The following is a 15080-nucleotide window of genomic DNA, read 5'->3' on the forward strand; positions in this document are numbered from 1 at the left end:
TACGTCGTCATCAAGTTAATCGCTGTAATAGCCTCAGTTTAAGCGTAACTTTACACGAAGAAGCATGTCTGGCAAGGGTCAAAGAGAAAAGAAAAAAGGAGTCGAAGAAAACCTAAGAGTGAAAACAGTTGGTGCTCACATAAAAAGTGGGTGTCAAAAACGTGAAAAGATGGACAAACATGATCAGTATGTAAAAACTCTGCCAAAACTAACTAAATTTTAACCTCGTCCCACTTCATCTATTCCTACACCTGAACCTATAGCCTCCATTTCAACGAGCAATGCTCGAGATTCTGAGAAGTCAGCCGATTATATTGATTTATCAATATCACTAACCGTGTATAGTGATAATGGAGCCGATATTGATGATTCATCTGACGACAGGATGTCTCTTTCAAGTGTTTATTCTAGTCGCCCGTGTTCCACTCTTGTCAACGTGTCCGACTCGAAATGTGTTTTAGTGAATTTGGATTGTAATCAATCATCTGATCCCGGCTTGGGGCTTCAGCCCTTTTCATCCGAACTAGTTGACTTTTGGATTGAAAAGGTTCCGATTGCTTGTCAAAATAATGACGGTGCTTTCTTGAAATCAAAGCGAGTTTACAACGCCAACGGCAAAAAGGTAAATCGTAAACTAAATGCCGATTCGTTCAAAAGAAAATTACCAAATGGAGAAATTGTGGCTAGAGATTGGTTAATCTACTCGCTATCGCTAGGATGTGTTTACTGTTTTGCGTGCGTTCTATTTTCTAAAGAAGAAAACCAGTTTTCTAAAGGATTTGCCGACTGGAAACACGCTTCGACTATGCTTGGATATCACGAAAAAGTGCTCACCACGTCAAGTGTCGATTGTGAATTAGTTAAACAGCATGAAAAAGAATGAAATTATTGGATTCAAGTTCTCGAACGAATCGTTGCAACGATAAAATGTTTGGCTAATCGAGGACTTGGCTTTCATAGTGACGATGAAATAATAGGTTCCACTCGCAATGGAAATTACCTTGGAACTTTGGAACTGATAGCTCAATTTGATCTCTTCTTAAATGAGCATATCAAGAAATATGGAAATGCAGGCCGTGGGATTCCTTTTTTTATATCGTCGACCATCTGTACTGAGTTTATTGATGTTATGGGACAAAAAGTGTTGAAAGTTATCATAGCAGAAATTCAAGAAAGCAAGTACTTTTAAATAAGTGTCAACTCTACCCCAGACGTAACTCACGTCGATCAGTTAACTTTCACCTTCCGTTGCGGGAAACAAGATGGACCAGTTGAGAGATTTGTTAAGTTTATTCCGATTTATCGTCACACTGGCGAATATCTGGCCGATTGTGTCTTTAAATTTTTAGAGACCTAAAAAATTAATGTGATTGACTGTCGAGGACAGTCGTATGACAATGCATCCAATATGTCGGGCCAGTACAACAGGCTGCAGGCTCGCATCAAAGCAGTTAATGAAAAAGCGGAATATGTGCCGTGTGGTGGACATTCTCTCAATTTGATTGGATTAAAAGCGGCAGAGTGTTGCTTCTTCGTCGTGGCGTATTTTTTGTTTGAAAAAAAACCTATACGTATTCTTTTCAGCTTCTCCGCATCGATGGAATATTTTGTGTAAAGCCCTTGGAGGTAAAGTGGTTCTTAAGAGACTAATTGATATACGATGGTCAGCTCTTGCCGATGCAGTAAGCGCTCTTGATAGTGGCTACAATGAAATCCAATTTGCTTTAAACCTAATAGCAAATGCGAAGAAGAGGAACCAGAAACGATCATCGAAGCCAAGTCACCTTCTCCTAAAATGGATAAACTCGAATATGTTATTTTGACTTCAATTTGGAACCGCATTCTCTCAAGATTTAACATGGTAAGCAAGACTTCACAATCCGAGGACGTAAATTTATCCGATATTGTGTCACTTATGAATTTCTTGAAAACTTTTATTTAATCAGTGAGAGACGACTTCGATGATTGTGTTGAGAAGGCTAAAGAAAAAAGTCCCTTGACTGAATACAGTTTTATCACTCAACGAGCGAAGAAGCGAAGTGTTCGTGTAACACGTAATGTAGGACCCTCTGTTGACGCTAATTTAACTGTCGATACAAGTCCGAGTTGAAGTCTTCTATCCAATCCTTGATTCACTGAACGAGGGTTTATCTACGCGAAGCGTCGCAAACGAGCGAATTAAAGACCGTTTCTTTTTTTACACAATTAAACAACATGAGTATCGCTGATATCAAAAGAAAATGTGAACAGCTCACAGGATTTTATTGTGGTGACGTAGATCCAACGGATCTTTACGGAGAATTTCTGCAATTTTTCTATTACGTTGAAGACGAAGTGAAAGAAAAACATAAGAAAGAATCATCTCCTAATATTGAAGGCCGCAAGAAAACATTGTTTGAGACTATGTATTCAAGAATCAAATCAAATCGTCTAGAATCATCTTTCCCGAACATCGAGATTGCTCTTCGCATATTTTTTTCCGTGGTGGTAACCAACTGTAAAGGAGAGCGGTCCTTTTCAAAACTCAAGCGGATCAAAAATGAAAGCTGTGCAAGCACTACCGAATACCGCCTCAATAATTTAACTTTGATGAGCATTGAGTACGACCTACTTAACAATATTGCTTTCAATGATATTATCAGTGATTTTGCTAGTAGAAAATCTCGATCTCTTCCAATTTAATTAGTGATTGCGATAATGTTCGTAAATTACTTATTTGATAAGTGTATTGAATCTGAATGTATGTTCTAAAATTGAATCTTTTCAGCATCTTTTGAATGTCTTGCTTGTTGATACAGAAAATATCTTGAAAAAAGGTGGAAAAAGGTCCCGCGATATCAATTTTGCCCAGGGCCCGCCAAACTCTAATCCGGCGTTGTCCATGTAGATGTGGAGTTATTATCATTTAACCTTGGTCCGTTAATGATAATGCGTATACTAACGCTTTTTTATTGTTCTCTCGTTTCGTTTACCAATCGTAGGCTCTTTATTCACATTTATTTATTTCTTAGAACATTCGTGAACATATTTTTTTTATTTGCCTTCCGACGTCCCGAAATATTGATGCCTGCAACGAAATAGAATATTTTGATAGATGCAACAGTAAACCCGTCTTTAAAAACATTCAAGATTTACAATTCAGACCAGTAACATCCCAAGAGTTGGCCACTTGAAATCTTATGAAAAGGTTGACAACTATATGTGTTTATTAAAGAGATACCATATAGAGTCAACTGTTGTGATTTACGGAATAGTAATTTCCTGCTATCAATTTTCGCAGCGAAAAGAAAACCGCCAATGGCGGGCATTGTTAACGATTTACGGTAATTAAACATACAATTTAAAAAATATATAATTAGCTTTAATTATTATGTATTTTTATAGGAGACCAATTAAGGAATCAGTCCGCCATCCACAAAAACGACGACGAGGCGAAAAATTTGTGCATCAAGCACTATGTCATTTTCCTGATAAAGGAAAACATAATGACCGGATATTTTTTTTTTATTCTTCAATTCTAGTCCAATATTCTAGTCCAATATGTATTCTAGTCATATTCTTTCTTCTAGTCAAACATCTCTTCTCAGTCGCATTTATCAGTCATATTTTCATATTTCCAGTCATATTTTCAGTCATATTTCAGTCAACATTTCATATTTTTCAGTCAATATTTCAGTCAATATTATGTCAGTCAATATTTCATATTTCAGTCATATTCATTTTTTTTATTTTCGTTTCATATTTCAGTCATATTCATATTTTCATTCATATCATTTATCAGTCATATTTCTTCTAGTCACATTTCTTCTTCTAGTCATATTCCAATTCTTCTAGACCAATATTCTAGTCCAATATATTCTAGTCATATTCTATCCAATATTCTATCTATACCAATATTTATTCTTGTCATTTACATATAGGAATTATCTCCCTGGAAAAAATTTTGAAAATTACAAACAATTCATCCAGGAAACACTACAACCGGGGGGTGGGGTATACCCCCACGTTGGTCAAATGGCACTTGACAAACAAATCAAGAAAAATGAATGGGTAAAAAGAGAGTATACCTATCCAAAAGGAAACGAGCATGCTTGCACTTTGCTCGTGTACTTACCATATCGCTTAAGTAAGTTTTTAAATTTTTTTTTCATTTCTTTTTATATTTTTGGTAATGTCTTATTTTTTTCTTTCAGAATACAAGATAACCATGATAGATTCCATCAAAGACTACGCCATCATGGATGCGTACTTAAAGATGTATGAACTTCTCTATCGTTGTGAAAAAGTACCTGCTTTCATTTTTCGCCAGAAGGAACAACTTCCTGTTGCAGCTGAGCAGCTTCCTGTTGTGACCACAAATTGCACAGCAACAAATGTAATATTTTAATTTAATTAATTAATATTAGAAATTGTTTTTTAAAAAAGGTTCGGTTTGACAGTTAGGTGTCTTATGGCGACGAAATCAATTTCAAATTGGCCGCTTCAAGTTCAACTGCGTACGTAGAATCTTCAAGTCATCAATTGTCGAGACTTCTTAAACACATCTCCTTCTGATCTTGTTTTCCACTTGTTCAGTTGTCTCGAGATAGTATGATCTCATACGTCTTAAGGGCATCTTATTTTAGTATTATCGCTATGTATCAAGTTCTTTTTATCGTGGATATCCTAAAGACATACTTTTTAAAGTGTTCTATTCGATTTTTCCACAGTCTAGCCTGGCGAGACATCTTTAAGACGTCCTGTTTTAGTCTGGGATGTGTCTTTGGGGTCATGGGACATCCTTGGGATGTCTTAAAGACTCGTGGTTCTATGTGTGTAGTTGCTGAGGATGATTCCATTGTTGAGGATGGTTCCATTGCATTCCAGTTGTTGACGATTTTGTTGTTGAGGATGATGAACGTTGGACTTGTTGGTGAAGATGATTCCGTTGTTGTCTTCTTGGATTCCGTTGCTTGCTTCCGGTAATTATTATACAATTGCTCGAGGTGACGAAAGCGACCAAAAAGAAGTTAGGATTGTATGTTAATAAAAAGAAGAACTCAACCTTTTGTTGACCTTTTTATTTCCCAGCTGTAATAAATTCAAACTGGAATTCTGGGGCACCTATTGTTTATTTATTTACTTCTCTTCTGCTCTTTCAAATTTCTCGAGTTTGATCTTGCTTGTTACTATAGCACAATGCACGTGCAAACTGCGTTGTGTTTCAGTAAATTTGTGGCTTGCTGGCCAGCCATAGTGTTTGCGATTTACTAGTGTTACGTTTTACGAGTAAGTGATAAGTGAATAGTGACCGATCAGGAATTGTAATATTAAAATTTGATTGCAAGTTGTCATGGTGAAATGGATAAATTCGTTATCCGATCAAAGAAAAACAGTGCTGATTTCCAATCACTACCAGCTGTAACCGTATCCCCGTGTTAGATAAATCTACGCCTTTGTTCCCTATAGGACTGTTTTCAGTTGTTTTTTTCTTCTGCGAACACTTGGCAACACAGCAGCCAGTGTTGCAACGCGATACAGAGGGAGAGGTCCGCCCCTAAGCCCCTCCCCCCCCTAATGGGTGGATTTCGCATCCTAGCTGACCCCCCCCCCCCTTTCGCAGCACTTTTCATTTGCTGGCAACTTCCACGTTTTGACATTGGCAGCTGCGTTGCCAAATATCCGGGAAATGAAAATAAAACAGTAAAGAGCCCTGATTGGGCCACAAGTATCTACACCATTTCCTCTGATTTTGGAGTGTGGCCTCCAAGAGATAATCTTGGATCAACAACAGGTCTTCTTTGGCTGTCCTGGTTAACTGAACTGGGAACCTAAATTAAACTCTTCTCAACAAAGAAACGCGGTAGAAAAACACTGGGTGTGTCGCAAGATTATTTGGGATATTAAATATCTTCGTTTGCTTAAGCAGTTTCTTAATTCCTGTGTTGACGGGAAAAAAAACCCATGCATGATCCCGACTTTATTTTTCTAACAGCGGTTATCATCCAACGATGAAACAAATTATCCTTAACAGAAAAGGCGATGCACATAGAGCTAAAGTACTCACTCAAATGGATTCAATTTTCGCACTTTAAGACTATGGGAAAACACACGAAACGCGCTAGATTTGTTTTTAATTGAATTTCGAATTCGTAAGAGCCTTCAGCAATATGGCTAACAATCTCGTCGTGGAGTTCATCACAATGCATTCATTTTAACAAGCGATTCGCCACTCAAAGAGACCGTTTTGGGGGGTTTTTGATTTAGCGGAAATCGTCGCTGGAGGTTCTAAAAATTAAGAAGTAGATGGGTTTTGTGCAAAATTTGTCGCTAAGTCAATTGGTTAAAAACCGCAATCGCCTAGCTTTTGTAGTTTGAGAGATATTTCAAAAAAACTGAGAGGGGATAGCCGAAATTTTGACTTTTTTCGGTTTTTGTGCAACAGTTTTCTCGTCAATTGCTGCACCTAGAAATTCTTTAATTGTTTCAAAATTATGGGATGACCCACCTCTTCAAACTACTTTCATGGTTTTTTTTATACTCGGCTCAGAAGCCGAGATATTAACGATTGAAATTTTGGAAAAAATTCCCAAAAATTTCTTCGTTTTTCGGCCATGCCAGGCTTTATCCAATAAGCCACCTAGCGTTCGCAAAAACAACATTTCCCCCTCTTTGCCTTTAGGGTCTGTTGGGGTGGTCCCTCATAACGTCAACCTACACCTATCGAGAGGGGGTGGTCACCCCAACAGACCCTAAAGGCAAAGAGGGGGCACAGGGGGACTTCAGGGGTAGTAGAAAACCACCGTTACCACTAGACCAAGACAGAGTTATTGAAGCAGTTTTATTAGAAAACTAAAAACAAAACAAGAAAGAAAAATAAAAAAATTTATTCCTGTAAGTTTTTCATACAATTTGTTAATCGTTTCCTTATGACTTTAATAACTCTGTCTTGGTCTAATGGTAACGGTGGTTTTCTACAGCCCCCGAAGTTGTGAGTTCAAATCTCGGCATCGGAAAAAAATGGAAAGTTGTTTAAACGACATTCAAATCGTCGTTTTTCGTTACTTCTTTAATTAAATGATAGGAAAATTATAGGAAATGATTAATAATCGCCAATGAAATGATTTCATTGACGTCACGAGCTCACGACATTCGGTCAAAATTGACTTGCATGAAAAGTGATTCAAAGCGACATTACGATAACTTTAAATTTTTCCCGCTTTATTGTGCAGGATTTAGACAGCTTTTTCCTTTTCATCACTTGTCGAAAAATTGACGGTAAGCCTAAGGCTATCGCAATGCGGTTATTCGTTCTCCCGCAAAGGAAATTCCAGATAGCCTGTCTGGATTCATTCATAATTTTTTTTTTTGGGGGGGGGGGGGGAAGAGACATAACCAGTGGCTAAATGAGCCTATTACCCCTTTTTCTTTCTTCCCACCTTTCGCTTTGTTCCTAGACCCCCAAAATTAGGACCAAAAGTTAAACATAGTTTCCCGGAATGCACTGGGTAGGTGGCTTTCAAAATAAAATCGCTGTTCGGATTTTTTTGGACCATACTGTACATATCATAATCACTGGATGCCCCAGAACACTCTCCAAGATACATCCCTAATATACCGTCACTTAAACATTCATTTCTTGTCTCACAGGGTTTGGATCAGTTTTGGATGACATATGATGTCAAGTAGATGTCTTCAGGATGACAGGTGCTACCTGGGGGCTGTAACACCTTTGAACGACTAAGTACCTGGTAAGCAAATAAACCCAGTTCTGTGCAATGGCCGTTGACCATGAGTACCATACACAACTCCAACTCTCCCATGTGGCTTTGATTAATGGAGAAAATCATCCATTACTGAAAAAAATATACATTGAAAACAAAAGGCCTTAAAATTGCTGAATATGTCATGAATAAATTACTCATCTTTTTCTATCGTGCCCTCATCTAGGATCTCTTGTACTCTGCAAAAATATATTTATGTTGAACGTTGGGCATCATTGAAGACTTTCTTTTTCAATTTGTTGCGGTGATAATGAAGCATTTTCCATTAGATTTTTGTTTGTCAATCATTTCTTAATATCCACATTATGATAACGATGCAATTCCCGTGAAATGAAAAACAAAATATGATTTTAACAGAAAAATAAATTATAAATCTTATCAAACTTCCTAAAAGGAACTCTGCAAGCCACAATCGGTAATAACCAATATTTTCTCCAATTCTGGCATAATTTTCCCACCTACATACAAGTTCAGTCAATAGAAATAAAGAAATTTTATAATAGAAAGGTATGCAAAATTGCACAGCCTTTGGGCATTTGATCTGGAATTGGCAAAATGGTTAAGAGAGAAATTGTTTTTGCTGCACACTGTACTTCTTGGCATCTCGTCCTCTTTCCTGAATGTCAACAATTAATAGTAACTATCAGACAATAGTTCTGTAATCTGCATGCTATAAGCTTGCTGAACGGGGAGAAGAGGGAGAATGGGACGAATGGGAGAAGAGGAAACGTGGGTCCCCTTTTTTTCGTACGCCCTCCTCCCTCCCATTCGTCCCATTCTCCCTCTTTTCCCCGTTCTCGCGCTTCATAAGTGCAAAGCCACGCTGCGTTGCCAGATAAAACGGCAAAAGAAAACAGATCCCGAAGAGCCCCATAGCATGGTGTATTAGTATGGTGGGGGAACTTTGGTTGGAATCGGCTATCTCGAATGAAGCCAGTTTCCGGACAAGAGGCAGAGCTTAGTGCAAAAGTAAAAATTCTCAACAGCCTGTAGGGCAGCCACAGCAAATGCATGGGGAAAAAATACGCAAATGCATTTGCTGTGGCTGCCTACAACGTGAAAATGACAAGTTCGGGATGCTGAGTTGCACAACCGCTAAATTAGGATCGTGCGCCAACGGGTCCTTTTAACGTTGTGGGGATAGTAGAAAGCGGGTTTTTTATTATTTAAGCATAGAATTACTTATCTAATCTTAGAAATGTTCAGGATTATCGTTGTTTAGAACATTCTGCTTTTTATAGAGTAATTTGAAATGTATAATTCAGCTTAGTTTACCCATTAAAATTAAAGAAAGTCCAAGCCTGGGATGCTGTTTAGTCTTTTCTTGTGTTTTTTGACAGATCTGCTGACAAGTGACAAGCTCAAACACACAAGAAAAGACTAAACATCATCCCAGGCTTGGACTTTCTTTAATTTTAATGGGTAAACTAAGCTGAATTATACATTTCAAATTACTCTATAAAAAGCAGAATGTTCTAAACAACGATAATCCTGAACATTACTAAGATTAGATAAGTAATTCTATGCTTAAATAATAAAAAACCCGCTTTCTACTATCCCCACAACGTTAAAAGGACCCGTTGGCGCACGATCCTAATTTAGCGGTTGTGCAACTCAGCATCCCGAACTTGTCCATAGTCACAAACAAAATGTAATAAAAAATAACTACATTGAATTGGGGCTCGAAATAAAAGTTAGTTAATAAAGAAATGAATAAAATATTCCGTGTTAGGAAGAAGAGGGGGGGGAATAATATATATATACTGTAGATCAGGGGAAAACATTTTTTTAACGAGAAGAAGTTGGTTTTTCCATAAGACGCTGTAGGCGACACAGACCAACTTGGACACAAATTTTATTTGACACATTTGCGAAGAATACTCAACGCAGGATGTCTAACTACTCCATTGCTGGAGACGTCCATAATTCTCGTAATTTTGTCATCGTCCGATGGTGTGATATGATCTGCTGTCGGTTTTTTTTTTTAAATTCTGGGCAGTTTTTTTCTAGCTTTTAATTTTCCGGTTTCTGCGCGATTTCTGATATTATTTATATTGTTTCGTTTCTAATTTTTTCCATTGAAAATTTACTGTAGCTTATTGAAAAATAACTAATTTTGCATCAGACGGTTGTTTGGTTGAGTGACACAATAAATCATTTGGTCTTCTATTTTTTTAATATGCTTTAACCAATCAAAGCTAGTAGAGCTGATTGGTAGGATCCAGAAGTATCGCTCTATCATGAAAAATAAATGAAAGAGATTCAGCTGTAAGTTTTTGCAATTTTTTCCCCATAATATCTTTGAAAATACTCACAGAGACAACGCTCCTCAGCGATTCGCCGTAGACAGTTTGATAAGCACTCTTAATGTTTTCGAGATCGGTTTCGCAGCGACTGACTGTAAGCCGCATCAAATCGCGGTCGGCTGTCCCTGCTCCAGCAACAGATACGTGAAATCGCGCTGAAAAGTATCTGGCCTTGTCCCGACTATATTGCACTGTAAAAGTAAGAATTCTCTGATTTTGATTCTCTAAGATCCAGAAAGGATTTCAACAGCTTCTTACAAATGGACACAAGTGCATTTCCCATTTCTTTGCCCTCAAACTCAATCGTCACAACGGAAGTGAGTGAAGTTCCGTAAGTGGCCTCGTAAAGAATGGCGACTTCGTTCAGGTGGACAAAGCTGCGAAGGGAAAAGACGTCGACGTAAAGATTCTCGTCAGTTCCTTCTATCGCCGGTCCTTAATATGAAAAAATCAATTGCTTAATTTAGATAATAGCTAAAATAATTTTGACTTAAGATTTGTTTAAAAAATTTAATTCAAGTGTACTATACCCCCTTCGTACAAAGCTTTAACATCTTCTTGGACTAATGCCTCGTTCTCTAGATTACTTTCGTCCCTAGATCCCTGTATAATGATATTAGAAATGAAAAATTAGCTATATAACAATCTGTACTCTAATAACGTGTCTAACATGCCAATAATTTGTTAAGTTAATCAAATCAAATTGAATAATACGACTGATTCTCTTGTTTCCATAAACATATATACAGATCTGTAACTGTCTATACCTCTGCCATTTGCATAATAAGCTTTTGGTAGGCACAGCAGGTATCGCTCTCTATCTCGGAAAGTAGTGTATGTCCATAATCTAAAATCCAACACAGATATTTTAAATAGAATTAGGATCCTTTATGATTGAATTATGAATTAAATAAACCGCGTCGTTTAATAAATACTGTATGCAAAAATTATACTCACAATCGAGAAAAAAGTTTCTGACTTCTGCCAACTCTGCATTAGACCGACTCATAACTATTTCAGTCAGGGAAGTCTCGTCCGTTCCCGAACGGGACATAGTCTCGTGCAGCTCGATGGATAAAAACTTGGCCATACCGTGAGTGAGCATGACGGCCAGCGTTTGAAAGCTTCCGTTCAAATCTGACTCGAGGTCATTGACTAAACTCTGCATAGTTTATTAGAGCCAAATTATTTTTTTTTAAATTATTATTCTATAATTACGCCGTGTTGGCTGTTGTAAGCAGTTGTGATTGCGTCACGTTGGGATGCAACTCGATAGCAAAGGACACTGACGATCTTGTCCTCGTCGGTTCCCCATCCGTCAATGGCGTCAAATAGTCGAGCGGCGTCTCCATTTGGGTCGAACGGGTCAGCCGGCACTAAAGTGGGTAAATCCTACATTGGGAAATCAACACTCAATTGAACAAAAGAGTCATTTAAATTAGCAATCCCCGTGCATTTATTTTACTTGACCGAAGACCATCCCAGACGAAAAAATGAAGACAACGATTAAAATCTTCATGACTGGAGTTGGGCGAAGGATGAAGAAGTCTTACTGTTACTTCAAGTGGTTCGTTTACGAATAGATTTTATAAAATCTATTCACTTTTTATAAAAAGCGAATCGCCCATTTCCTTCGTTTTATTAAAATGTCGCACTATTTTATCGCAAACTTATCACGTTATATAGCTGGCGAAGGTTATATATTTACCAATACGATGACATATAATACCTTTACGATACTAAAACGCGCCGATTTTATTACACAATTGCGCTGTAAATATGAGTAACCACATAATTTAAGTAGCATTTAAGCAGTAGGTGTACATGGGAGCCTATACGAATGATAAAGGAGTCTGGTAATTTTTATCTTCCTAATTAGACTTTTATTTCATTATTACATTACCTGAGTATAACCTTGTGATACCATATAACAAAAGATTAACCTTTACCGATTAATTGCACGTAGACCAAACCAGGCATTAAACGGCGTCTAAAAATGTGACTATATTAGCTAGCTATTGCAATATGAATTTGGAAAATGTTTGAAATTCGCCGCCGTGTGTGTGCTAGAGAAAAGCATATTTATGCTGGTTTAGTATAGAGCAATAATTCGGCTTCATATGATTTACGAAAGAAAAATAATAAAAGTAAAATGTCGGTGTGCTGTGTGTAATTTGTAATTATAACATTTTATTGGTCTGAGGTCAATAATTCAAGTGTTTCTCACATTTGAGATTTTATTCAAATTCAGTTCAAATTACAAAATAAATTTCTTTCTATACATATTTCTACAAATATTAAAGAAGCACACAATACCTTCCCCTTTATTCATAGTATGCCGTTATTTAGCCTTGCAATAACAAAGAAGCGATAAAAAAAGGCCTACTTAAATAGACTAAAAGAACGCCAGGAATAGCCTACTTTTAATAAAATAACAAGAAAATCGGTTTTTTCTACTTTAAAAGCGCGTTTTTAAGTAAGAAAACCCTGTTATAAGTATTCCTGGCCTTTTTTTAAGTATTTATCGCCTTTTTTAAATTTATTTAAGTATTCAATCGCTGCTGATGTGAAGGCACATGCGCATAAGCGTAAGGAGAACGAAGTCCGTAACCGTAACCACTGTAGTAGGCCTCTGTAAGCAAATGGTGCAAATCCGTATTCAAATAAAACTCGTTGCTTAGCACGGACGACTGCCGGGGTATTAGTAGAGCCGGCGGCGAATTTAACGGCGAATTCCGCCTTGGCAGCGGCAACCTCAGGAGTGTCCTGGACTGGGGCTGGAAGAGCGACAATGGGGGCAACTGGAGCGATGAACGAGACTCCAGACTTGGCAGCGGTGGTATGATCGGCTTTTTTGGACGGGCGCTACCAAATTGTTGACGGGAGTGACGGGCAGGTTGTTGGATGGGCGTGGTAGCCTCGGGAGTCGGCGGTGTAGGAGACAAGGACTTACTTGCCTTCTTTAAAAATGTAACATGAAATTTTTTTAATGAGCTTTATTATTATAGTGTTCAAGCGTTCAAGACGGTTCAAGATGTTACACACAAAACCCTCCGTGAAAATCTGAAATATTTCTGTAAAAAAATAAAAAAAAAGTTTAAATTCAAATTCATTTATTTTCGTATAAATATGGTACTTCTAATTAGAAATAAATTTATTTAAATATCCCCACGTGTTCTATACGTATTTTGCTTTAGAATTTTTCAAATTTTCATAAAAATCAGGTGTAAAATAAATTATGTATGAATCAGACGGTCAAATCATTTTCTGCCACGCGGCAGCCGCGGTTTACATGGAGCCTTATGACAAAACGACCTTGACAAAAGTAAGTTTTTCTAATAAACTACAAAACTTAAAAATTTGAGGATTTCGCCATAAAATAAACAAGATTATGCCCGATTGATTGTGAAAAGGCCAGTGAAAAGCAATGTAGGTATAGCTTTCTAATTATTAATTGGCGAATTATTGATTCCCGAAACATTTGATCCCGATAGGTATACTATCAACAAATAAACGTGTTAAATTTTTTGTACCATTGTTACCATGTGTATACTATCTCTGACACAGGTGGAGCGCCAATAACAAAGCTGAACCGAGCTGAACGTGACCCGTACACTTTTCTTCCGTTTGGAATGGGGCCTCGTAACTGTGTCGACATGCGATTTGCCATGGAAGAAATCAAAATAGCTTGGTGCACAATCGTCAATCAGTTCCGCTTCTTCCCTGTCCGTGAAACACCAGCACATTAATTTCACCAAATGGCAAAAGAAATTCAGTATTGATGGCAAAAATGTCTTTCTATCGCTTTCTATATAAATTGTGAAAAGATGCAATTCGACAAAGGATTCATTCAATAGTGACGCAGCCCGTCAACGCTATCGTTGGAATTGAGCGTCGCCCAACTTAAATGTAAACCCAAGCAAACAGAAACTGAAAAAAATAAATCCTATTTTTAAATTGTTCTCGTCCGATTTTCGCATGGTCTCAAGTAAAGATGTTATAGGGTTATAATAAAGGGACGACGAATCATTTGGGGTATTTTTCTCGGCAAAGTCTTGCATAAAGAACTAGCCCTAATACGAAAAAGGTTTTTTTTAATTATTATATTATCATTACTGGACATTGGCTCTATACAGAAGGACAATTAACTCGCAATGAAAAAAACCAAAAACATAATGAAATAAAAATTAAACTATCTTGCGTGAGACTCTCTTTAAAATACCTTGGAATATAAAAATATCTGGAAAATCTTGGTCTAATCTTCATTCGTGTCACGTACCACTCCTTAAACCATTTCTTTAATACAACCTAAAATAGTCCTGTATAATTCTATGGAGAATTTTCATTTTGAAGTTCTTTAATTTATTTGAAAACACGATGTCAAAATTAATTAGCGCTGTTGAGCAATATTCAATTTTCCTTTTTAAAATTTCCAGTGGCAATGATCACCAAACTCTCATAAGGACACATAGATGTCTTGTGTTTTATATGAACTACGCACAGCACTGATAAACTAATAGCGCGCTCTTTCAATGGGCTGCCAATGCCTAGCGGCATCCAAGGGTCCGCCCATTAATTATCGAAAAATAAAAACCAGCACATCAGCTATATTACGGAAGTGATAGTCCATGTTTAGTAAGGCTATACTCGATGTCATTATGCAATTGGTTAAATAATTTCAACAATAACAGGATATGATTATGTTGGGTTATTACAAGGTGATTCACACATGCAGCAATACAGTATTAGGCCTAGAAAATTCCGAAAATTCGACGGCAAATAATATTTCCGAATGTTAAACAGACACACACACCCGCATACACCCGATACAAAACGAAAGATTTTTATGCCGAGCCCTTGTAATCAAACTGTCCTGTTTTCATCGTTATCATCTCTTGAATGAGATAAACTCAGTGCTCTCTCTGGGGCGATTTTCCCACCCAGCCATTATATAGGTGATTGATACTTTCAAAGTGGGAAAATCCAATAAAATGGTGAAGAAATACAACTG

General features: G+C 37.3%; 2 protein-coding genes across 2 annotated transcripts; both read right to left on the reverse strand.

Moving 5' to 3' along the window:
* Positions 1-9729: 9729 nt before the first annotated feature.
* On the reverse strand, positions 9730-11698 carry LOC124312421 (annexin B9-like). Its single transcript, XM_046776930.1, has 8 exons — positions 11535-11698; positions 11288-11461; positions 11027-11231; positions 10837-10916; positions 10600-10672; positions 10328-10504; positions 10079-10260; positions 9730-9998 (listed from the first exon to the last, which is right to left on the reverse strand). The coding sequence occupies exons 1-8, from the start codon at positions 11586-11588 to the stop codon at positions 9948-9950; spliced, it is 996 nt and encodes a 331-aa protein (XP_046632886.1). The 5' UTR covers positions 11589-11698; the 3' UTR covers positions 9730-9947.
* Positions 11699-12290: 592 nt separating this feature from the next.
* On the reverse strand, positions 12291-14880 carry LOC124312470. Its single transcript, XM_046776994.1, has 2 exons — positions 13612-14880; positions 12291-13029 (listed from the first exon to the last, which is right to left on the reverse strand). Exons 1-2 carry the CDS (start codon positions 13813-13815, stop codon positions 12613-12615), a joined length of 621 nt encoding a protein of 206 aa, XP_046632950.1. The 5' UTR covers positions 13816-14880; the 3' UTR covers positions 12291-12612.
* Between the last annotated feature and the right edge of the window lie 200 nt (positions 14881-15080).

The sequence above is a fragment of the Daphnia pulicaria genome, chromosome 8 (genome assembly GCF_021234035.1).
Source record: "Daphnia pulicaria isolate SC F1-1A chromosome 8, SC_F0-13Bv2, whole genome shotgun sequence".
Lineage (NCBI taxonomy): Eukaryota > Metazoa > Arthropoda > Branchiopoda > Diplostraca > Daphniidae > Daphnia > Daphnia pulicaria.

What these genes read in the sequence shown, in the direction of transcription:
- LOC124312421 (XM_046776930.1), bottom strand. Translation starts at nt 11,588, where the DNA reads ATGAAGATTTTAATCGTTGTCTTCATTTTTTCGTCTGGGATGGTCTTC. An exon ending in CTGGGATGGTCTTCGGTCAA is followed by an intron (nt 11,462 to 11,534) that starts GTAAAATAAATG and finishes TTCCCAATGTAG; the next exon opens with GATTTACCCACTTTAGTGCC. An exon ending in TAAAGCTTTGTACGAAGGGG is followed by an intron (nt 10,505 to 10,599) that starts GTATAGTACACT and finishes TTTCATATTAAG; the next exon opens with GACCGGCGATAGAAGGAACT.
- LOC124312470 (XM_046776994.1), bottom strand. Translation starts at nt 13,815, where the DNA reads ATGTGCTGGTGTTTCACGGACAGGGAAGAAGCGGAACTGATTGACGAT. An exon ending in TCAGAGATAGTATACACATG is followed by an intron (nt 13,030 to 13,611) that starts GTAACAATGGTA and finishes ACATTTTTAAAG; the next exon opens with AAGGCAAGTAAGTCCTTGTC.